Here is a 24,892-nt window from a genome sequence, read left to right as displayed (position 1 = left end):
ATCCTACTACAAATTTGACTGAGTTAAGAGGGCAGGTTAACAAATTATTGTCAGTTACACAATAATAATTCTTAGCAACAATATGATGTGGTTATCAAAAGCTGTGTGGGAAGCAATGGCGTGACTAGCAAATCACTTCTTAAGCAGGCTTAGTCATTTACACTTGTATTTCAAATTGGGCACTTGGAAATAGGCATAAATGTGTGTTTAATTTGATAGAATCCCGAGAGCGAGTCTATCGTGGCCATAATTCCTGATCAAGGTTGATGGGGTAAGATGGGTAGGGTTTTTTTGTAAATTTTATTTGAGATGAAAACAGCAGCTTTTACTTTACTGCCATTATGAACAGTGAGATTCTTTGCCAGTCCTTATTCTTGACAATGATACTCTGTGGAAACCGGCAGGATTTGGTAGAGCCCTGACTGCACCTGTCAGGTTCAGTGATAGATTTATTTCTGGTTCTTTTTCAGCACAGATTCAAAAGCACATCCACACAGGAATTAGGTGCTTTGTAAGCGGTTATTTTTAAAGTCAGAATGTCCTAGGAAGTGGTTATTAGAACAGAGGGTGGGTTGACTGACAAAGATTTAAAATGACCAAAGGCTCTGGCAACTTGTGATTTTCTTAAACATATCAAAATGCATTTAATGTACAATCCTTAATATTGTTATAATACCCAGTACTACCCCAAATACCTGTTGAAAGTCTGCAGTGTCAAAACATGAAAAGTGTGCTGTGAGGACATTTTGGCATGTCTGGATTAACCTTTTAACTGGAATAATACTACCTGGCCCAAAGTTCTTTCTATTGATCTATTCAATATGTATTTAATTTATATTTTTTCACGTCAGTCTGTGGTCTTTTGATTTAACAGAAACGTATGTAGGAATAGGTATCATATAAAAACAATAAGGTGTGTGAACCTCTGCGAAATCCATTACAGTCATGGCATGTACAAGCAATTACATTACTTGACTTATTCAGCAGCAAAATGATGAGTTGCGTTATTTGTTAGTTGACTTTCACTACCCTGCCCAGCACCGTCTGCTGGTGCCTTTGAACAACTCCAAATCCTCCACACTCACATTTTCGTCGTTTGCGACATGCCGAAAATTAAACGGAGACATTGTGGTTTGATAAGCAGGCAGGCTTTAATTTGGAGAATTTACTGATCATTCAGCAATTAGCTTAGCCTTGGTGACCACACAGAGTGCTCCACAAAGTCCTGCCCTTCACTGCTCTGTTCACATAACCTGCAGCTCCACATAAAGCTTGGTGATCTCTGAATGTGAGCAAACTCGTGGCTAAAAAGGAATAAAACTAGATTTGGGGTCACCAAATAAGTTCTTAAAGCAGAACTTGCTTTTGATATTCTACTTTAGTTGTGCCATCAAATGTAACTAAACAAACCAAACACCTTTTTCCTGGAACTTCTTGGACCCTTGTATTTTGGATCTGTGAGGATAATATCAAAATCAGGGATTGTATTTTTTAGAGACTTGACCAAATTAGCTCTTGGAAGTGGCCAAGCTGACATTGTAATATTCCACGTAGCTTGGACACATTCCACCCACGTTTCACACATGAGCAATATAAAGACATGGAGCGGGTGTATGTGTTACAGACATCATTTTCACTGATGCAATTTCATATCTCCTTTTTATTCAATATGAAACATTGCATCGGAACATGGCCGTCGATCATGTTTAGCAGAGCCAGTATTCCCCTTCAGCTCGACATTTTGGTTCTAGACCGTGTGTTGGCAATTCTCTGCCAGCTCTGGCACCTCAATATGATCATGTATGCAGACTTCTACTGTTTTGTTTTTGGTGCAGAAACGGGATTTATAAAGTACCTGTACGAATTATCTGATGGTCCACACTGTATATTATGTTGCACTGACCCCACTCTCTGGCTGAGGTCCTACTCTAAAATGTCTTTTACATAACACTGTTCATTTATTGTAACCTATGTGAAATTTTCTCTAATATATTGAACAATTGGCACTATGATGTGTGGCACTTGAAAACCTGCTATTGGAATACTGACATACAGAACTGTCTAACGTTGCAGCTTTACATGTCTGCTCAAAGTATTTTTTGTCTGAGTAAGTAAAGTTTAAAGCTCGCAAATTGGACCAAATGAGAGGATGAGCCAGATACACTAGTTGTATGTACTATTTTTATAAATAAAATAATCTTTGACTTTCGCTCGCATTAAACTGTGGCAAGACATCTAGTTTCACTGTGATATATTAAGGATAAATTACTTCACACACTGACTTTTGTAAAATCCAGTAATATCAGGCGATATGCATAATACTTCTGCTTCTCATGTCAACGCTGATCACTGTTAAAGCTTAGTGGTGATTAAGAACTAAGACCTCAGTGGAAAAAGATGATTTATGTAAAATCTTATTGTGTGCTGTATTCCCAAACCTTGTTGAAATGCATTAACGTACAAATAAAGACTAAAGTTGGTGGACTGTGACTCGCTCTGGCCTGTTTGGTGTCTGCTTTAGCTTTCTCAGCCCTGTTCTTCACTGGGCACGTTAATGAGGGAAGAAACAAGCCAATGGTTGGGCTACACTAATCTACTATATAGGCAACAGTGTGCCTTAACCAGGTTCACCAATACATACGAATCAAAGAGAACCATGAACAAAGATTAAAGCTGCACTAATCAATATTTTTTTATATCCACAATGGATCAAATTACTGTGTGTATTGTGAAAAGTTTGCCAGTACTCAGAAACCCAACGATCACGCAGAAAAAAAACCCCTCTGTAATCCCCCTGAGTTCTACTGAATGTTTTAGTGTATTTTAGCTCATTGTTTTGGCTTTATCGTCTGAACCTTGCACATCTATAGCTGCACTAACTGTCCAGTACCAAACAGCAGACAAAGTTAGTCTGACCCTTATTATAGGTGTTATAGGTGTGTGTATGAGGCACCAAAGAAAATAACACAAATGCTCATAACCAGGCAGACAATCAGTTAGATAGTCAGTTATTGGCAAAGTTTATGAAGCATGGGCTCACAGGTAAGGGGAACAAGTCCACAACATAGGCTGCCAAGAATCCACAAACTATCAGAAGATCAGTTATTTGATTCTCCAGCTCATCCAGTCCACATTTTTAAGTGTCCTTGAGCAAAATCTGTGCGACTGCGTCCATGAATGAATAGTTCCTGCTGATGAGCAGGTTGGCACCTTGTATGGTACCATCAGTGTATGAATGATGTGTCAGTGGGAATGTTAACATGCTTTGAGTGGTCGACAAGACCAGAGAGGCGCTACACAAGTATGGTCCATTACAATAAAATGTTGATGCTCAATACATTAACATATGGATTTAAAAATACATGTTTAATATATTCAAGGTTCTTACAGGTAACAATCATATTGTACTAAGTCAGTCAGTAGGTCAGTTGCTAGGATCTTCCCAGATCTCGACAATTTCATATGTGAGTATATTATTATTGTTGTCTAACACCCATAGAAATTATGATAGAAACTGAATGTAAATTGTAATAAACTGCAATTATCCTAACTAATGAACAAGGATTTCAAAACCTGCCTCTAATTTGGAAAACTAAACTCCAATTTAATTTTACAGGGCACTTGGCACACGTGCTGTGATGCCACTGATATCTGGTTAATCAGTCAGTAATGGGAAAAACAGCAATGCATCAGACACACAACATAGTTGCCCGACCATGCTTACAAAATACTACAATACTACAGCTCCTCCATGATGTCATTATCTATGATTGCATGTTTTTTATCACACACACACACCACACACACACACCACACACACACACCACACACACACACCACACACACACACCACACACACACACCACACACACACACCACACACACACACACACACACACACACACACACACACACTTGGAAGTCAGTACACACAGCCTTTGGTGCCATCTGTGTATTAAATAGTACATGGCGTATGAGGAGTTGTGTCAGTAATGTAGGTCTGTCCATCTATTTAAGGCTGATTAATTAGAGCACTTTGAATAAGGCCAGAGAGAAAGAGAGTGAGAGAAAGAGAGAGATGGAGGAGAGACTACCATTATGAATAGTTAATCTATGTGCCAGTTCCACAGCCACCAGAGGGACTGTGGTGATTTATTGGGCCAGATGACATAGTCTGTTTGTCACACAATCTTTAAAAATATATGACCAGATTTGCTATAATCTGTGAACTAATTTGAACAAGGATCAGGATCAGTGCACTCTGAGAAAGATAGGAGACTGATTTCAAACTGGTTAAATATAAGCATGCTGCTGTTATATTTGTCACTGTCCTCACACTAGGGTGCACTTGATTCATAGAGACTATTATTTTTCAAATGTCATATGGTATATGAAGTACCATGTTGTGTGTGTTTCAACCATTCACTGTAGGAAAGAAGTGGACATAACTTCAGAATCTGAAAAGTTAAGCCAATGTGGCGGTGCCTTAAACCTGCATAGTTTCTAAAGGCCAGCAGGGGGTGGGTCCATTGGTTGCGAAAAGAAGTCAGACTGTATTAAAGTTTAGGAGAAAATGACCCCACTTTTCACTTAATTTATTATCTCGGTAAACACTCACCTACAGACTTTATGGGCTCAGCTGCTAGTCTCTTCTCCAAGTCTTCTGATGTTCATTTAGTAAAGTACAATAGGCAAAAAGCACAGTATGAGTTAAGATGGGACTACCTTGTGACTATCCAAACCTAAATGGATATTCAAACCACCCCTGAGCTCTGAAATACAATAACACTTTTTTTTTAGAAATCTCCAGAAGACCTCCAGCATACTTAACAATGAGTGCTTGTTGGATCATCTAACAGAGTCTGAAACAAGAACACGTCAGACAACTTTGGTCAACAGCTTTACGAAAATCACAGAAAAAATCTGATAGCCATGCCAACTTTATGCAGTAAAGTAAAGAAATGCACTAAAAGAGAGTGAATACTTACAAAGTGGGCAGAAACATGACTGAATGGATGCTGATGATGCTTTGTAACTGTTTAAGTAAGTAAGTAAGTAAGTAAGTAAGTAAGTTAGCCACGTCAACTCAGTCTGTGACAATACGTTAGTGCTGTGTTTGTAACTTGTTTCCACTGCTCCCAGGTCTCCAAAGACACAGTGCTATTGCAGGTTTAGGACATTAAATGAGAGAATGATTTACTGGCACTAATCCAAAAATCAGTTTGCTCATCTCTTGTGGTGATTTTAAGCCTCTGGTGCGGCGGCTGCTTGACAAGCATTACTGTGCCATCAGGCACATCCCTTCAGACAATGGTGAAGTTATATTGTAACAAATCTTGCACGTTTCTACCTGAAGCTCTTTAACCCTGGAACACTAACGTCGGGTGATTTTCACCCACGCGACTGTGGTTCCCAGCTCCCAGCACGTTAGTGTTCTAGGGTTAAGCTCTGTTGTTTGACCCAAAAACCCCTATAAATCTTGTTATCAGACAAATAAGATAGGAGAACCCTTTGAACACTTCCATCTGTGCAATATTCATTTACTGAAAACTGTACGATATGGGCTATCATACAGTTTTTTTTCTTCCTACATTATACATTGAATCTCAGCTTTAATACCTCCTATAAGCACTCATTTTATCTCTACTTTAAAGGATGGTGTGCTGGTGAAATCCACAGCATTGAGTGGAGCCATAGTGAAATCGAAATTGTGCATAACTCCTGCTCACTCACCATGTTGCTCCTTATACTGTGTTAATACTGCCACCAGTAGAAGGGCGTCACATGACAGCAATGTAAAAGAAACAATCACTGTAAAAACTAGTTCTGCAGCAGTAATGTGTCGTTTCATATTCACAGAATGCCGCTATGGTGTGTGACGACTACTGTGGCCTGAGAGGTGTGCAGAACAACTGAAAAAAACAGGGTGTGTTCTTTCCTTCGCCTGCTCCGTGTCACAGTGATCTGACAGGGTCAAGATGTAAAGAACAATGTGGACTGGATCCTGTGACAGCAGACCAAAGTGTTTCCGCGTAGAGAAGGTGCAGAGTAACTGCAAATAAATGACAGCTCGAATGAAATGAACTTTATAGGAAGATAAAACATTTAATTACCTTGCTGCTCTACTCCCGGCACGACGTCTGTCTAATCTATCTATCTTAAGAGCCAATCACAGCCAGTGGAGAACTGCACACTTCCATCATTGCCATCATTTCTGCAGATCGTGGTTCTTACTTGAAATTTAAGGTGGGGCAAACACTCAAAACATTTTTAAAAAGAATCGAAAAAATAGTTGGAGAGGCCGAGATACCTTGACTTTTATCCCCTTAGTATGGGTCAAGCTCCAAAGCTGCCATGTTCTTTTTTCACAGGCTTCCCATAACACATAATGTGACCTTTATGAATAAAATTGGTTTATAGCCCTTCAAGTGAAGTTTATGTGTGTAGCTCCGTGTTAAATTCTGAGACTACAGCCACATGTGTACACATACAGTGATTGTTGTATCTTATATTCCTGGTTTAAGGACACTGAAGTCATCAACAGATGGAGTTGTTCAGCTCTAATAGAAATGATTGAAGCCCAAATTTTACTTTCTGCATCTGTGTAGCCATGAAGGTCAAAGGTCTGTTATCATGTGGCCAATATTCCATATTTAGGTCATGTGATGACAGACCAGTGTTATTCTCAGGGGGAGACCATTCGTCCATGCAAAATTAAAGAACTGGGAACAAAAAAGCAGCGTGTGGCTTGTTTTGTTCGTGGAGCTTGTTGTTACCCAGCACCTGCAAAAAAAATCTATGGATGTGCATGTGCCTCCTGATGATCTCCGAAGCTATCTCCATGACAACTGAGAAAACTCGATCCTCTGAGTAAGGTCATGAGATGTGGCTGCAAGCGTAGGAAAAATTGGACCTTGTGCTGAGAGTTTGTTTTTGTCAAATTTATGGATGTACATTTGGTTTTAGACGTGGGAGTGACACAGTCGACATCTGTCTGCATATATATGTGTATATATATATATATGTGTGTGTGTGTGTGTGTGTGTGTGTGTGTGTGTATATATATATATATATGAGATAAGATAAGATAAGATAAACCTTTATTCGTCCCACATTGGGGAAATTTGCAATATATATCATTGATACAGTATATATATACACATATATATATATATATATATATATAGTATATATATACATGATACAGTCATCTGAGCTGAGCTTCAGATTTTACTGTGCACACAGCAATAGACAGAAAGTGGTGTAGTAAGTGCTTTATGGGACTTTTCTACCCTGAGTTTTCATCTCTCTCACAGGCTGCTCATATATATATATATATATATATATATATATATATATATATATATATATATATACCAAGTAATAACTGACGCATCTCAGATGACATGTTCATCAGTTCCTCTCTTCTCTCACGTGAATATTGACTTCTGGACAGTAAGGAAACAATGTTCAGATTGTCTTTGGAACTACTTGGCTAAAGCTATGAACAGATCACCACCATGAGTAAAAGAAACCAATCATCACAATCTCCTTCCCATGAGGTTTTGCTGAGTTTGATCAATATCACACTGCTACGCAAAAGGATGCAGCAAGAGCCTACTGCTGCTGTTTTCCTGGAGAGGACAGTCTCACTTAAATAGCCGGTTAGAGGATCTGTTCATGTTCTGGTCATCGGACCAAAACAGCATTTAGCTTTACATCATGCATCCCAGGTCTGAACCACACTATGCTGCCTGATCATCCTTTAAGCACACATGCAGCCATATTCATGCTGATTTAGCGAAATATCAAACGGGAACAGATGAAGCATAAAAGCTGTATGCATCAAATAAAAACGCCACAGCATCAACGTGCACTGTCAGAGAAACACTGTTCTGTATCATCCCACTGACAAGATGCTGATGACTTTCTGTATCCACAGTGACCACTAGCACAATGTCCACATTTAAACTCGCCTCCTGCAGGGAAACTCAGCAAACGACTGAGTTTTGCCCGGTGCTGCTCTTTACGGCTTCATTCTTTCTGTGATTATGATACTGTACATTAGCATTAATGATAACTGGAGAGCAGAGCTCTGTCTGTTAGGCGTCTATCCTTCACATTCTTGTTGTGTGTTTGACTGTGTGTGGGCGTGTGTGTATGTGAGTGAGTGGCTGCTGCTTTTTTTTGGTTGTCTATGTGAGTGCGTTGTTCTGTGTGGGTGCTGGCTTTTTGTATGCGCCGCATGTGTGAAGAGAGGAGGACGAAAGGAGCTGCCGAATATCAGCAGAATCTAACAGACACTCTCTCTCACACACACACACACACACCCACACACCCACGCCCACACACACACAAACACAAATACGCAAACGCAAGCGTGCATGCAAAGTGGACGACATCATGATTCAAGGCTGTATCTCGGGCTGTACAGAAAAGAGCCATACACACTGTAAGATAATAGTCTGGGATTCTTATCACTGTCGACAACAGCACTGTAATAATCATCATCATCATCATCATCATCACCATCATCATCATCATCATCACCATCATCATCATCATCATCATCATCATCATCATCATCATCATCATCATAAGCAGCAGCAGCAACATTTCCAGCAGCAATTTTCTGGAATGCTGGGATACAAAAAAGAAATGAGCAAATACAATATGTCAATGTACAGGATTTGCCAATGATGACTGGAAGGAAGGAAGGAAGGAAGGAAGGAAGGAAGGAAGGGATGTGATGTGAACAGGGGTGGGGGGGGGGGCACAAGAATGTTTTTCTTGTCATTCCAAAAGCTAATGGAAAGAAAGGTGACAGCATTTGATGAACATTAAGTTATAATTTCGAATGATGAAAACACGAATGTGGCACCTAATGGTTCAAGAGACTGAAGCTTGTATCGAAGTCTCACAGAAAAGGAAATGATTTGATGATCGTGCACAAATCGGCAAAACATCACATTAAGCAAAAGACGACGCACTAGCTGAAAATATTTTATCTCCAAGGTTGGTTGGAATTTTAGGCTTTAGGTTGAATACATATCAGGTTGGAGTTGTTTCACACATTAGTGAATTCTTGTGTCTTTGTCGTTCCAGAGGATCATTTTGATAAGATTGTTCATAACCTAAAAACTCGGTCTGTGTTGCACTGAATCAGCTCTTCACTACAGTGTGTTTCACATGATGTTAACTGATAGCAGCCAAAGTGGGCCAATATTACTGAAACAGCTGCTGCTGCTGCTGGTTGCTGTCCATACTGGCCTTCTGTCCACAACTGAAATCATCATAACTCACAGAATTTTTAAACAATTTTCCATAAAATAAGCTATTTCTTCCAAATGTCAGATATGTATTTATCACACAACACACTTGGTTCAATTACAAATCTAGGTTTTTATACCATAAATACTTACAATTTCTGTCCTATAATATAATATTTATGATGAATATTACTCCATGTAATTAGTTTCTAAATACATACTGCATTGTAAAAAACTGCTAACTTGCCGCTAATGCTCTCTATTTCATTTATTTATCTTTAGATTAGATTCTATCGGTTGTGATGTGCTCACTGAAGTAATTGCTGAGATCTTGCTGTGTGCCCACGCTGCTAAAACCGGTCCTAAAAGGCAAGAAACGGGGCCGATGAGATGATCAGACAAACCCAGGGAGCGGACTTCGTATTGACACCAATAACACGAAATCCTGATGAAAAGCACGTGTAAATAACAGAACGAACAATGGCTGAATTCCACTTCTTCTGTGTCGGGCTCCACATAGAGTGAATGCTGGTTCGCTGTCACACTGTCATGGCTTTCTAGCAAACGTGAATAAAACAGAGTCATTGTTAATGTTATTATAGATAGATAGATAGATAGATAGATGTTTGCTTGCCAGTCTGTCTGGGCTGGAGCAGACTGGCTACCTTGGCGATGAAAATCACTCTGACAATTCTTTCCTGTTTCTCTGTCAAAGCTACAGAAGAGAGAGAGAGAGAGACAGTGAGAGAGAAACAGATATAGGCTGGCAGAATGGGATGCAAGCACTAGGATAAGGAGCAAGAGAAGATCAGGAGGTGCCGATTATATAAGACCATCACAAATATCATGGTAAAGACCTGAGAGGGAGCGGAGCTATTTTAAAACCTGGGCTAGAGCTCAGAGAAAGAAGCAGTGTGGGCTGATATGTTGGCCATTACAGCTAACTGTGTGTGTGTGTGTGTGTGTGTGTGTGTGTGTGTGTGTGTGTAAAGCGTGTGTTCCCCTCCCTGCAGAAACCTGGCAGATAGCAGATTGGGACTATAAAGACATGTTGCATAATACAGACTGGGACTTTTATCACAGTGAAGCACCTCCAAATTTGTCTCCTGGTCAAGTCATTCCAAAATATCCTGATTGTTGTGTCAGGATCCTGCAGACGGCGCTGAACACATCCAGACCGACCAGCCGAGGATCACGGAGACAGCGCGGTGGGAGGACGTACTGTAAGTGGTGTTGGTAAAGATGTTATACACGTGTTGCTGGATGAAGCCAGCGACAAAATATTCCCCTCTGCGGGGATTTGAACAAGGAAAACTAGTCAAGGATAAAATGGCTGCTGTTTTTCCACGACTGAGCGACATAATTGAAAACAGCATGTTTCTTGATAGGTGTGAAATTTAAAGCTGCATTAATCTTTTTGTCACTTTGGGGCACGACAGCAACACAAACACGTCACCTCAATAAAGCTGTGTACGGTGAACGAAGACATGAGAGAATAAAATAAAAGAATGAGCGTATGTGGGGCCATAATGTTCTTGTGGTGCTCTTGTGGTACAGAAGTATTCGGCTAAATTCGCCAACTAAACCAGGGGTGTCCAAACTTTTTTCACTGAGGGCCACATACGGAAAAACATCCAAAGGGCTGGGCCACTCACTAGAAGTGAGCTATGTTGCTAACTTTAATCCACTAGAGGTGATGTATATCTCCTCAACTCTCGTGGGTTAAAGTTGGCAAAATCAATCAAATGTAGGTAAATTCTGCTTGATAACTGAATATGATTCAAGAAAAAAACAGCCTTTCCATTAGTGGGCTTTCATTTATTAGTAGTGGTCCAAGCTGGTCTTTGCCTTGTAGGCTCTTGTTCAGTGTGATCAGGTGATCAGTGAGATCCACTAAACATGCCAACCAGAGAGGGTCACTGAGCTCATGAAGAGGTCCTTCTCTCTTCAAAACTGGTCCATTTCTGATCTCTGGGAATAAAAACCGCTGCAGCACAGAGCCACGACTCAGCCAGCGCACACGAGAATGGTAGAGCAGCCTTACCTCCACTTTCTTGGCCCTCGGCGGACACCGTAGAGGCCCTTCCTTTGCGCTCCTGTCCCAGCTGGATCTCCATCCATCGTACCTCCACACAGCTCTTCCCATTTAAGTCCCATCATGCCAACTGCACCTGGCACAGCTTCAAACACATCCTCACCCCTCGTGGTGCTCTTTAGACTGCTAACATCAAGCAGCTCCTCCGTCCAACTTTCTACTCTCACTTGTTTCCTTAATTCTGCCATTTTGAGTCACCTGTAGCACATTTCTTCTTCTATTACTCATTTTATAGAGAAGCTGCCTCGTTCAAGACAGTTACTCCACCTAGTGGTGAGACTAAGAAGTACAACACAGCCTGGCGCAGGTTCCATGTGTGGGCCGTGTTCCAATACATTTTTCTGCGGGCCAATGAAAATTGGAGCACAGGCTGCAGTTGGCCCGCGGGCCGTAGTTTGGACACCCCTGAACTAAACAAAGGCCTGGTCACCTGTTAAACATAGATGGCATTAATATCCGTCCAGGATTTTAAAAAAAGCACACAGCATGAATTATAGAGTATATCCTGTGGAATAAAACTGAAAACCCAAACATCTGTGCTGCTCGATTTTGGTGAGCGTCCTGCTTGTGTGTCTAACTTTTAGGCCTGAAGCTATTGCTAGTGCACAAAATATTCATTTTCCTGTCTCAAGTATGTGCTGGGGTTGAAGTCTGATTTGTAATGTGGGACCAGCCGGAGCAGTTTAACAGTACAATCCCCTTTTTTGTTCCTTTTTATTATCAAATTAAGGTGGTCTGCAGCTGTTCTACCCTGTTTCTGGTCCATTTGTCGTAACGCTGTCTTAGTCTGAATATCCCACTTTGTCGGTGGATTTCTAGAACAGATCATGCAGCTCACAACTTATCAAATCTTGGACCGGAATCCGAGACAGTGTTCCATCATGTTCTGGGTCATTTCTTTGATCGCATGAAGTTTGAAGTGCTGAGCCCACAGGGAAGCTGTCAGAGCATCACAAACTGATGGTCTATCTATGACCTGAAGCTGAAATGGAGCAAAAGGTGTGTGAAGACCTCCATTGCAAAGTTCATCAGTAAGTAATCTAGTAAACTAGAGTTTTCCACTTGTTTTTGAAAGAAGACTCATTATTTCTGTCTGTTTTCATACAAACTGCTATTCTTTATGCATTTTTAATTTAAAACTCTATTATAGGACCAACAATTCAGATAATTCATCATGAGCTTTATGGAAAGCCATCCAGCCACGTGAGTCAGATGTGCTTACATTTACTTTGCTGGTTTTCACACATTGTTCTCTCACATAGATATGAAACGTCGTCATGACGCGCTTCCTTCCTGACGAGGCCGAGGTGTTGGGTTCACCTTGAAACGAAGGACACAGAGCCTCCTTGGGTTGTTTCAGACACAGCTAAGCACAGTTTTCAGACCACATCGCATCACGTTTGGTTTGCTTGATTTAACATGAGTCATCATCGTTTTCACAGCTTTCCGCCTGCTCACAGGCCCCGCTTTATGAAACACCCTCCAGGTGAAGCCAGGTGGAGTGCAGCCTGCCTCTGAGTTAAAGTGTGGGGCCCTCTGGTGGTTTATCTGCCACAATTATGAGTTTACAAGCAGGATACTTGTAAAAATATTAGATATAGATCTATGGCCTGTTTAGTCTCAGCACTTTATAAGGAACACTTTGAAAACGATTAGAGGATACATGTTTTTACACTTGATACAGTAAGTGCAACAGTATGTGCTAATAAAAACATCTAAATCACTGAGCCTTTTGCTAAGGATGATAAACACTGGAACAGTTTCTGACTGGGCTGGAACTGGTCACCACACGGCCCAAAGCACATCAAGTCTCTGAGTCCAGAGAGCTGACGGGACAGATGCTCTGGGGCGCACGAGTTCACACTGGAAATCTGTGTAATTCCATCAGGACAGAGTGCTCGTGCAAAAACTGAAATTCAAAATGAACAAAGGTTCATTTTACATAAATAAGTAACAGGGTCTCCAGTTCCTACACTGGTGTGACATTTCAGTCTGATCTTCAGAGAAGCTGATGTATTAGTGTTGGCCCAGTTCTTCTTGTCTTCTTACAGTGCACTAGGTGGATGATGCTGTTAGTGAATGTCCAGCTGCTGACACGTACAGATGATCTGTGTATAATGATGGATGGTGGTTGCCCTCCTCCTGAACACCGTCTGTGGACTTAGTGACTTTGTTACAAATGTTCCATGATGTTTGTTTTGAGCAGTGCAGCATTTTATGACCGTGTAACCCCTGAACAATGCGGACAGTCATGAATATAAATGATACCAAGGATCTAATTACATTACAGGTGCCCTAATAGATAAACAGAACATTAACACAAAAGCTGGGATGCTTAAGAAAGCAACAATGTTCAAATCTAGTCAGTCCAGCTGCAAACATTTAAGATCATTTCATTTTCAAAACGACACAAGACAGCAAAAACACCGCAGATGTCGTTTGCGTATTGAATTTATTTATAATTCTTATTTGCGTATATGAGTCAAAAAGTAGTCCAGTAAAAACACACTGCTGACACCGCTGTGCTACTGACAGCAGACACAAGTGGGCGCTGTCGTCTCCGTCGACACCACAGACGAGGTGGCCGAGTGGTTAAGGCGATGGACTGCTAATCCATTGTGCTCTGCACGCGTGGGTTCGAATCCCATCCTCGTCGGAACGTTTTCACGGAGAAAGATTGAAGCTGTTTCATTTAGTGGAGGTCTGGATGGTGAAGGTGGACACACACACACACACACACACACACACACACACACACACACACACACACACACACACACACTTCCGGTTGTAACTCAGGACAAAGCCGCTAAAACTGAACACTTCCCGCTTCTTTTCCTGCTGCTCCAGTAAAATGTAACACAAAGAGCTCAGGCACAGTTTGGTGACAACCTTCAAAATAAACACATCCCGCGTGTCTTATCCCCAAATATGTATAAATGATGAACACTGACACTGTAAACTTAAGGAATAACACGAATATCATTACCAGCACTGATACGTATGAGAAATATTAACTAATAACAATGAAAACTGAGTTCTTATCTCTATTTGTTCTTACTGAAATACTGAAACACTGCAGTTCCTCACTGCAGACACTGGAGGTCAGTGTCCGCTCATCATTGTGTCAGCTCAGGCAGCACTAAGCTAACACTTCCGGTAGTAACCTTCAAAGCAAACTTTCAAGTTAGAAGGCTGTATGTGTTTCTAACATGTCTAGATAAGTGTGTATACAATACTAATCTAAATACACCTACTAACAACAGTGGCAGAAACATGCACTTCCTGGTTGCGCTTCCCTTGGTTGCAGTCCTCCACGCCGCTGATTGGTCAGGGTTCCTTGCGTCACCATTGTATACAGGAAGTTTGGTTGCAGTCACTTGACGTGCAACTGCAAGACACGTTTGTCGTCAGTGTTTCCTTCAGACGTCCAGCGATCAACACGTCCCGTGGTTAGATCCAGCATGGGTATAGAAGCCTGGTACATGGACAGCTCCGATGAAGACCAGAGGAAGCCGCACAAGCTGGTCCCAAATCAGCCCGTTTCCATGGACCAATTAGGAGAGCTCGGGGTGTTTTACTCGAAGGTTAGTATCGTTACAGTCACGTTGAGATTATTCTGGTGAAGGTTTGTTGCAAGCATAAAGGGGCTTGTGAAAATAAAGACGCAAATGCATTCATCATTTTCTGTCAAGTTGTGGCTGTGAGTTTCATTCTGCAGGGGGGGGGGGGGCCCAGTTTACCCACCAATAGTTAACTCATCACATGGGAGGCACGACCAGGGGCTAATGTGGGATTATCTGTTGCCATGTGCAACAAGCCGGTTTTAGGAGCAGTTTGTTCACTGATCAGAGGTGTTGTCCTGCTGTTGCAGCTGAATGCTGATGTCTATGAGACGGACCCAGAGCTGGAGCAGATCCGTAAAGACCAAGGCTACTCCCACATGGACATCATCACTATTCACAAGGACACACTACCCAACTATGAGGAAAAGGTAACATGAGCTCTTCACACCACAAAAGCTGTACATTTGAAATCAGACAACATCTCCTGTTATCCTGAGAAACTGTCACTGCAGAAGAGACAATTCAAACAATTCAAATTGAACCAGAGTGAAGTGAAGTGACCTCATGACCTGTGGAGGAGCACAATGCTCTACAGTAGTTTATGACCTGTAGATAAAGCCATCGTTGCCAGCCAGTGAATACAGTGACACCATTAGTACTTGAACTGTGTGTACAATCCAAAGAAAACATCACCGTCACTCAGACCTCTTTTGTCTTTTTGTGTCTGTCAGCTGAAGATGTTTTTTGAGGAGCACCTGCACTTGGATAATGAAATCCGCTACATCCTGGATGGCCAGGCTTACTTTGACATCAGGGACAAGGGGGACCGATGGATCCGCATTGCGATAAGCAAGGGGGACCTGATCACCCTGCCGGCTGGGATCTACCACCGCTTCACCCTGGACGAGACTGTACGTAGACTTTAGACTTTAGACTTCTTTATTTTATCCCCCATAGGGGGAAATTTTCTTGTTACAGCAGCAACAATATAAACAGGGACAGTGAAAGAACAAAGCAATAGAAAAGACAAAAAATAGCAAATATAAATATAAATATAAATATAAATATAGATATAAATATAAATATATGGATTGTAAATGTATTGTAAATATGTATATGTAAATGATTGTAAATGATTGTCGAATACGTGAATGCAGCCGTCACTGATACGAAGCCACATTCCTCCAAAAAAAACACAGAAGCAGTCAACTGGTTCTTGTAGGTGTTCGATGCTGACGGTGTTAAATGAGATGAAATTCCAACGATGCCTGAGGAGAAACTGGGTTGTTGCTGCAGAAAAGAACAATATTTGAGTAAGACAAGAGCAAATATTGCAGCGCAACCTGACTGCTGTTTCCATACAGCAAAGCACAAACAAAGCTGTGCAGATGTGCATTGTGGACCAGTATTTATTTTACCATCCATATGGAATGCACTTCTTATTCACATATTAAAAGAATGCAGGACGCACAATTTGTGCATGACGCTTAAAACAATGACTACTTTATCTCAAATTGTTGCAGCTGAGCGATGTGCTGTCACTGTTAGCATTGTAATTCCTGTTGCCACTGGCATGTGTAGCTTTGTTTGCTCTGACTGTTTACTGTAGGGCTGAAGGTGCCTGAATCTATTTTTGCACTCAACTCAAACTGGCTAAAAGAATTGGTTTCTCAATGGAAGCTATTTATTGCTGGGGTTAACGATACGTTTTTTTTTTGTTTTTTTTAAACATGGATGAGGCAGAGGTGGCTTTCATTTATCCAAACTGACCCGAACACTGTGCTTGTTTCTTCAGAACTACACTAAAGCCATGAGACTGTTTGTGGGCGAGCCGGTGTGGAAAGCCTACAACCGGCCTGCTGATGACTTTGAGGTCCGCGAGAAGTACGTAGCTTCTCTGACAGCAGCACACAACACCAAGTGGACTCCTTATAACCAGCGTGTTGAGTAGAATAAGACCTTTTTAATGTGATTCTGCAGAAGCTATAAAGTAGGTTTATAGTGACAATGCTGGGAAACATGTTGATGAGTAAGATCTGCTTCGTCGTGGTGATTGAAATGATGTAGTCTACGTGCAGACCATCCCAGAGGGGGAATTTCATTAAGTACATTTACTCAAAGGTACAAGTCTTTCTGTTTTATCCCATTAGCTTCACGTCAACCAGCTACATTAAAATGTTAAAGTTTGAATGCAGGACTTTGACTCTGAATACCTCTTTTAGCACAGAACAATCTGTTAGCGCCTTAATCTGTACAGACTTGCCCTTAAATACATGCTCTAAAAATGAATTATGCAACTAATAAGCAGTATGTTGGGATGGAGTTCCTCTGACATAAATATACTTTATATTTTTTCTCTCCTGTGGCAAATAAAGCTATTTTCAGTCCATTTTGTTTCATGTCATCTTTCCACTGAAGCACACAAGTTGATTTAAAAGAGGTTTTTATTTAGGATAAAACTAAACTTATATTTTAATATACATAAATATAATCAACACAATATGTAAACAGTGATAATTAAAAGATTCATCAGGACAAATCACTAAAAGATTTAACAACAATTATTTCTGATAGAATCATTCAAACAGGAAAAAAGAAAATCTCCTTTGCTGATATGTACACTTTTGGATTGCAAATATCTTACATTTTTGTTAAGTTGACAGGATACAATGCAACGCAATCTGAAGGGCCTATTTATTTTCCCAGCACGAGTTAATAAAGCCGGCAGCTGAAATTGAGTGGTCTTTGACTGTTAATCCAGTATTACAGGTGTCTGCTGAGGAAGCAGCTTAGGACCTCTGTGGTACTTTATTAGTCTTTAAGCACACTGAAGCTCAGGATAATGCCCGTGTCAAATCTCACAGCGTGAGCCTGCAACCCCATTAAAACCACTACCCCTCCAGAGGAAAATGTGCATTTCTGTTCTGATGCCACGATGCTTCGTCTGAGGCGTCTTCTGCAGCGCTGAGACTATAGCTGCTTCGTACATTTTCACAAATACTTTTATTCGCTTTCTTGCAGAGGTTTAGATGAGAATGTCACTCGATAACCGCTAAATATCAAGTGGCTGCTGAAGACAAATTGTGGCTTCACAGGAGAGGGCGGGGGAGAGGTATGTGCTGGACTGCTTGCTAGCTGGATGCTCTTGAGGGACCTGCAAAGTGAGGGTCATGTGACAGCCCAGGGCATCAGCAGGTTAATTCTCAGGAGCCTTTCTAGCTTCTCTGCCTGCACAGTGAGGGGTTAATCAGTGATAAAGCCATGAAATAGCAGTTAATGTGTGAAAGTCCTCACAGCAGAGGTAAAAAAAAAAGCTGGTAAACCTGTTAAACCGCCTGCTGCATGTCTTCATTCTTTATTTCTCACAAAGTAGATCCCTGTCACGGTGGTAAAAAAAAAAAAAAAAAAAAAAGAAAGAAATAAAATGCAATGAATGCAACGTTTTCAAATGAGAGGATATGAGTAAAGCAAACTCAAGAATGCCGACAAGCCAGCCACCCTAAAAAATACACATCCCTCGTGAATATTCATGCAAACAGAACTTCCAGAACAGAACCAGCACTGTATTATTACAGACTTTCCCTCATTCTTTCAGGCGTCTGCAGCTCGATGCAGTTGAATAAATGGAACGTAAAAAAAAAAAGATAAATCAATACTGTAAATCCTTAGCTGATGTGGTCTATAAAATAATGTTTTACTAACAGCAAACATATTGGTAGTGCTAATGCTGCGCCCCCGTCAGTCAGGTGACATTCGCCATATCGTTGTAAAGGTGCCTCGACAGGAAGTTTGTAACTTTTAGGACGGAGCTGTTTCCCTGTGCCTCGTCTTTATGTTGAGCTAAATTAACTGCCCACTAGTGACGCTTAACATTTTGGGTCCAGACACACAGCGTGGTATTCGTTCCTCTCATATAACTCTCAGCAAGAAAGCAAATACGTACATTTCCAAAAATGCCAAACTAATCCTTTAATCTGTAAAATAAAACATCAACTCCCGCACTCCTCCGCTGTTTCTGGTCCGGTAAATAACAGTGCGAATCATTACTGGGTCACCCTTCAGAAGGACAGGAGCGCTGTGGCCCCCGCGGGGTGAAACAAAGAGAAATGTGTACCTGGGCTTGGCTTCCCACGTTCATTTTGTCAGAATAAAACCAGTTCTGAAGGAGCCAAAGAACCAAACCGAGCGCTACACATTCCCTTTTCCGTCACCACGCTCTATTAGGAGCTAGTGCCTTCTCCTCCTGTCCAGATTCTGCTCTTGGGCTTTTATTGTCACGCTGGAGGAGAAATGCAGTAGTGTGTGTCCCCCTCAGTTCGGCGTCGTGCCTCTTAGACCAGTTTGAGGCACTGTGCGTTGAAGCTGTCCCCCTCCCGGCAGGCCACGGCCTCCAGCAGGGCCTGCTTCTTCTGAGTGCTGCGGGACGACTCCAGCTCGTACATGGTGGTCAGGTTGAAGAGGACGCTTTCGTGGAGGTAGAGCGCAGGGTCCTGTTGAACCAGGCCCTCCAGCTGGCCCAGAGACTCCTTCAGACGGCCTAGATACAGCAGGCACACCGCTGCATTGTTGTTGGCCTGGAAACGTATGGCGGGAGGCGGAGAAGGAATGGGTGAGGACAGAAGGGTTCCGGACAGCTAGGCTAACCACGTCCTGATTCCAGCTCTGTGCTTTCTACACATGAAGCAGTTATCAATCTTCTCACTCTCTAAGAAAAACACTGTTCCAGCAATGAAATAGGAGCATGTCTGGATAATGATAATGTGGTCTTCTAAGTGGATCTGCAATAAACCCAACACTAAGATAGTCCTGCTAATGTTTTCTAATGGGGGGGGGGGACACAATGCATAGGTTATCTTATAGCTAATGTCACATGTTAACCTGGAGGAAGTGATGAAACAGGTTACACTCAGATATCAGACAGTTTCCATAGAGTTTGTTCCCTTGTGTGAAACTTCCAGATTGCATTCAGCAGGAGGCTAACAAAGAGATAGAATATAAAAAAAAAAAGTAAAAGCTGTTTTAACTCCAGGGGATGTGGTGGCACTTACAACAGGGTTTTTCGGGTCAATTTTCAAGACTTCGACGAAGGACGCGTGTGCTTCAGCGTAGTTGTTCTGACTGAGGTAGACAAAGGCCCTGGAAAACACAAGCAGTCACAGTCACAACATCTGATGCTAGAAAAACTGTGGCTGTTTTCAATCGTGCTCATCCCGTGTTCAGGTCACACTGGAAGCTGTGCAAGACATAAAATAGAGTTAACTACAGGGCAGGCAAATGGTCACACGGCTGGTTATATGTCAGCCGTGACTTCAAACTGGAGACAGTGGGTGCTGTTGTTTCTGACGGAGGAAGCTGAGTGGCTACATTTAGTGGAGCGCTGCAGTACTGGACAGTTGCCTCTGGTAGGCGCTCTTGTTTGCGTGATGTTATCTAATCACAGGGAAGCAAACTGTGACAGAGTGAGAGGAGCAGGACTGCAGGTGATTTAGGAAATTAAAGAGGAGGGTTTTTGCGAGGTAGGTAGGTAAAAAAAACTAAATGTAATTTATCATAAAAATGATGGTGGGCTTTTGTCGAGTACTTTGAGTTTTCTTCTGTATAAACTGTGCACGGGTCTAAGAATGATTTTCCTGCTTGGGATCCAGTGGAACGCAGCTTTCCAGGCATTTGGGGATGCTGACTGACTTACGGAAAGGTGGGTGAGAGGAATCCCATCGTTACACTTGTTCAGCTTTAGTTAGAAACATATAGAGAGTCAGGAGAGCAGCTGATAGAAATGTCAGATTTATGTCATGGATCTTCCATATAATCTTTCTACTTCCTTTGGCTTCATTTATGATATGAATAAAAACCTTGACCTTCTTCAACACTTGTCCTACTTTGTGTCCTCAACTGTTAAAAACTTGTATGTATGTGGACAACACACACCTCATTTCTACATCATGGGTGAGGTCAGAGTCGCATTCTTTCACATACACTGTGTAGGGCAGGACAGGAGTAAGTCCTCCGCCTCCTCAGAAACAAAGGAGAGTTTCCCCCGTCATCACCCTGTCATCCCGTTGCCTTCAAACGTTCACAATAAAAACTTGGAATATGATTGTTGGTGCTCCGCAGGCTGTGCTACACTTCTAACAGCGGGGCAGAACATGTCATGTAGGTGTGAGGAAGGATAAGCACTTCATTCATGTAGTTTAAGACGTATGTTTTACACACCAGTGGTAAAATGGAATCACAAATCATACTCCCTTATTCTTTTCTTTGTTTAGTTTTCATCTCTGGCCTTAAAGTGTTCATGCTGACCTTGTAGACCTCTAAGCCCAAAGCCAGAATTCAAACGTAAACTCCCTGAGCGAACTCTGCTGAGCCGAGGCATGAAACACAGCTACAACAGCTTTCAACACACAACATAAAATTACATATTCCAGTATTGACAGGCTATTAGTTATTAGCTATCACAGGATATGATGTCTACAATAAAAGTTTGCTCCCTTAAAACTCACCTGGGCGACGAACACGCCACAACGTTCATCTCGCAGGTGGAGATATTTCACAAATAGACGGTAAAAAAGGTCCCAGAATTAATCTCAAACATTCACAAATATAGAAATATTTGTCGACACCAACTCAAATGCCTCCTCTCAGGGTAACCTCAGGTTATATGAAAGGCCACGTCTTATCCTGCAGCACCCACAAGACAGAAGATGTTCCAGAAACACCAGCCAAAGCTGGAGAGAGACAGAAAACTGGAGCAGGACTACTCTGCTACCAAAAAGAGCATTCAATACTACCAAGGACGCTGTCTAATAATCTCTGCACCTAAAAAGAAGACGCGGCTATTGTGGCCAGGGCTAAATATCATATTATGAATTTAGAAATAAAATACCCAAACTATTGGATCGGCAAATTAAGAAAGAGAACTGACACATTAACAACAGAGGATGGCAGGCACCTTGGAAACTTAACTAGAAATTCCAAAGTTAACTAAAATGAATGTTCTTTCTTTCTATCCGGTATTCAAATACCTACTGTGTTTGGAAATGATGCTGTTGAGAGCATTGAGAGTGAACCAAAACAGAAAGCGACGGGCTGTGAAACCAGAATAATGGGCTGACAGACGCTACAGTGTGTGTGTAGCTGAGGGTAACTGCACAGTGGGGGGGGGGGGGTAATTCTCTGTGAGTTTGTCACTACGTTTGACACCTTTCACATACTAGGAGCCACTTGATCTATTGCCAGTATAAAAATAATGATTAGAACAGCTTTAAAAAGCAAATAACCACCCTGTTTCAGTTTGAAAAGGCCCCCTTCGCGTTCTCAAACGACGACACGTGTCTGCCTTTGTGAGCGGAGCATCAATGCACCCAGTGTGAGTGAGATAGCTTGTCGCCTGAGCTTCGCCTCGTACTCTACATCTCCTCAGGCCAGAGCTACACGGGTGTGACCTCCTGTGCTAAATCCCGTGCCAGGGGGAAGCACCAACCTGCAGAAGGAACCTAAAAGGAAGTGCTGCCGCCGTGGAGCAAAAATTATCTCACACACACACACACACACACACACACACACACACACACACACACACACACACACACACACACACACACACACACACACACACACACACACACACACACACACACACACACACACACACACACACACACACACACACACACACACACACACACACACACACACACACACACACACACACACACACACACACACACACACACACACACACACACACACACACACACACACACACACACACACACACACACACACACACACACACACACACACACACACACACACACACACACACACACACACACACACACACACACACACACACACACACACACACACACACACACACACACACACACACACACACACACACACACACACACACACACACACACACACACACACACACACACACACACACACACACACACGAGGTGTTAAATGCACCGCACACGTACCGGTTCATCAGCACGCATGTGGTATGACTGGGCTGGCTCCCTTTCATCTGGCACGCCTTCTCCGCATCCTGGAAGTACCTCTCTGCCGTTTTAACGTCTCCGATCTGGCCGAGAGCAAAGCAGCAGCATTAACCACTGATCTGCGTATGGATATTGCAAAATGGGGCGAGCGCAAATAAATTACATTACATTTCATGATCCTCCAGGCAAACCGACTCGTTGCATCAGCAAAGATAACAAAGAAAAATACGTACAGGAACACTACAAGAGAGAATAATGGTGACAAAACAAATCTCTCTCTGATGATAGTGGGAGGAATTATTCCAGGCAGGTTTCTGGAAATAAAAGTCCTGCTCGTTTTCTGCACTGACAATATTGAGGGACTGGCAGTTGGAGCACTTCCACATTTCTTTCCAGTCTCATGGCTGGATGACTGAACGGCCTACAGGACGCATTCTTACCAACATGTGTAGCTGGAAGTCCAACGTAGGAACGTCTAAGTCACTACTTTTGGCTGTGCTTGCTCTCGATTAACAGTAAAGTACTCAAACTTCACTTTTCTTCTCATAAATGACGTGAAATAGATCGTGTCTGTGTGTTAATTACAGAGTTGGAGTCAGGTTAGCATAGCTTAGCATTAAGACTGAAAGTAGGGTGATACAGCTGGCCTTCAGGGGGAGTTACATGCTGTGACTCTTTCTTGGCAAACACCAGCTAAACTCAGTGCCTCCCCCCCCCCCCCCGAGTGTTACCATCACTGTGAGGCTGCCAGGAAACCTGTGCTGTAGAGAGGGGTGCTGCACACAAGTGTCGGGCGGACAGACACACTGTTTTTTGTCAAGAAAGAGCAGGAGCACACACACTTCCTGTTTTTTTTTTTTTTTTTGCATTTCTGTTTCTGCACAGATTAAACAAATAAGACACCATATGTTAATTAGTGAGCCTTAGAGGAGCCGGTAGATGTACTTTTGGAAAAGCTGTTTGCTCCCTGCTACCGGGAATGCTTTCAAAAATATAACATTTAATTGTTTTTAAATGAAATATAACTTATAAATTAAATTTACAAAATGCAAAGTGAGCGAGCAGAAAAAAAAAAAAAAATCTGAATCAACTCAATATTTGGTGTGTCCACCTTCAAAACAGCATCACTTCTTCCAGGGACACAGTGGATGTAGGCTGTCTCAGATCCTTCTGTCTCTTCCCAGACAGACTGGATGATGTTGAGATCAGGGCTCTGTGGGGGGGGGGGGGGGGGGGCAATCAGACGCCTCCCTGATGGTATTGTATGATGGATAAAGGTCTGCCTGTATTTCTCAGTATTGAGGACAACAACCCCCAACTGCATTTGCAGAAAACAGCCCCAAACTTGTAAGGAACCTCCACCTGCTTCACTGCTGCCTGCAGACACACTTTGGTCGCGACTCTTCCATGAAGACCACTTGTGGCCAGACTTCTCCAGACAGTAGATGGTGTACCTGGGTCCCACTGGTTTCTGCTGGTTCTGAGCTGATGGCCCTGCTGGACATCTTCTGATTTCGAAGGGAAGTAAACATAATGTGTCTTTCATCTGCTGCACCAAGTTTCTTTGGTCGACCACTGCGTCTGCGGTCCTCAACGTTGGTCATTTCTTTGTGCTTCTTCAAAGAGCTTGAACGGCACATGTTGAAACCCCAGTCTGCTCTGAAATCTTTGCCTGGGGGAGACCTTGCTGATGCAGGATAACTACCTTGTGTCTTGTTGCTGTGCTCAGTCTGAACATGATGACCTGTGAGATGAAACTGTCTCCCACAGCCTCACCTTGGTATCAGAGTCTGGCTGTTCCTCCCCCAGTTCTAAACCTCCTACAGCTGTTTCTGTTTCAGTTAATCACTGTGTTTCAACCTACATGTGGAACTGATGATCATTAGCACCTGTTTGGTATAATTGGTTAATCATACACCTGACCATGGTCCTGCAGAATCCCTGACTGTGTGC

The 24,892-nt window shown here is 42.2% G+C and overlaps 2 protein-coding genes and 1 non-coding gene across 3 annotated transcripts in view; 2 read left to right on the top strand and 1 right to left on the bottom strand.

Annotated features, from left to right (window-relative positions):
* The first annotated feature begins 13,938 nt into the window (after positions 1 to 13,938).
* On the top strand, positions 13,939 to 14,020 carry trnas-gcu (transfer RNA serine (anticodon GCU)). Its single transcript has one exon. It is a non-coding gene; the product is annotated as a tRNA-Ser (tRNA).
* A 715-nt stretch (positions 14,021 to 14,735) lies between these two features.
* adi1 (acireductone dioxygenase 1) lies at positions 14,736 to 17,298 on the top strand. The gene is made up of 4 exons (XM_070842352.1): positions 14,736 to 14,951; positions 15,239 to 15,358; positions 15,662 to 15,841; positions 16,726 to 17,298. The coding sequence occupies exons 1-4, from the start codon at positions 14,829 to 14,831 to the stop codon at positions 16,879 to 16,881; spliced, it is 579 nt and encodes a 192-aa protein (XP_070698453.1). The 5' UTR covers positions 14,736 to 14,828; the 3' UTR covers positions 16,882 to 17,298.
* A 58-nt stretch (positions 17,299 to 17,356) lies between these two features.
* Positions 17,357 to 24,892, bottom strand: part of trappc12 (trafficking protein particle complex subunit 12) — a 34,360-nt gene continuing 26,824 nt past the window's right edge. Inside the window, exons 9-11 of the mRNA XM_070842351.1 lie at positions 22,919 to 23,022; positions 19,979 to 20,066; positions 17,357 to 19,504 (exon numbers count right to left, since the gene is read on the bottom strand). Of these exons, the coding sequence (XP_070698452.1) occupies positions 19,262 to 19,504; positions 19,979 to 20,066; positions 22,919 to 23,022 (435 nt within the window). The 3' untranslated portion in view covers positions 17,357 to 19,261. The remainder of the gene's footprint in view (positions 19,505 to 19,978; positions 20,067 to 22,918; positions 23,023 to 24,892) is intronic.

This window comes from Pempheris klunzingeri, chromosome 13 (assembly GCF_042242105.1).
Source record: "Pempheris klunzingeri isolate RE-2024b chromosome 13, fPemKlu1.hap1, whole genome shotgun sequence".
Classification (NCBI taxonomy): Eukaryota; Metazoa; Chordata; class Actinopteri; order Acropomatiformes; family Pempheridae; genus Pempheris; species Pempheris klunzingeri.
This window is presented reverse-complemented; position numbering and strand designations above follow the sequence as displayed.

Bases quoted from the DNA above. Each gene is read 5' to 3' on its own strand.
- adi1 (XM_070842352.1), top strand. From the start codon at position 14,829: ATGGGTATAGAAGCCTGGTACATGGACAGCTCCGATGAAGACCAGAGG. The intron at 15,359-15,661 runs GTAACATGAGCT...TGTGTCTGTCAG, and splicing joins TACCCAACTATGAGGAAAAG to CTGAAGATGTTTTTTGAGGA. The intron at 15,842-16,725 runs GTACGTAGACTT...TTGTTTCTTCAG, and splicing joins GCTTCACCCTGGACGAGACT to AACTACACTAAAGCCATGAG.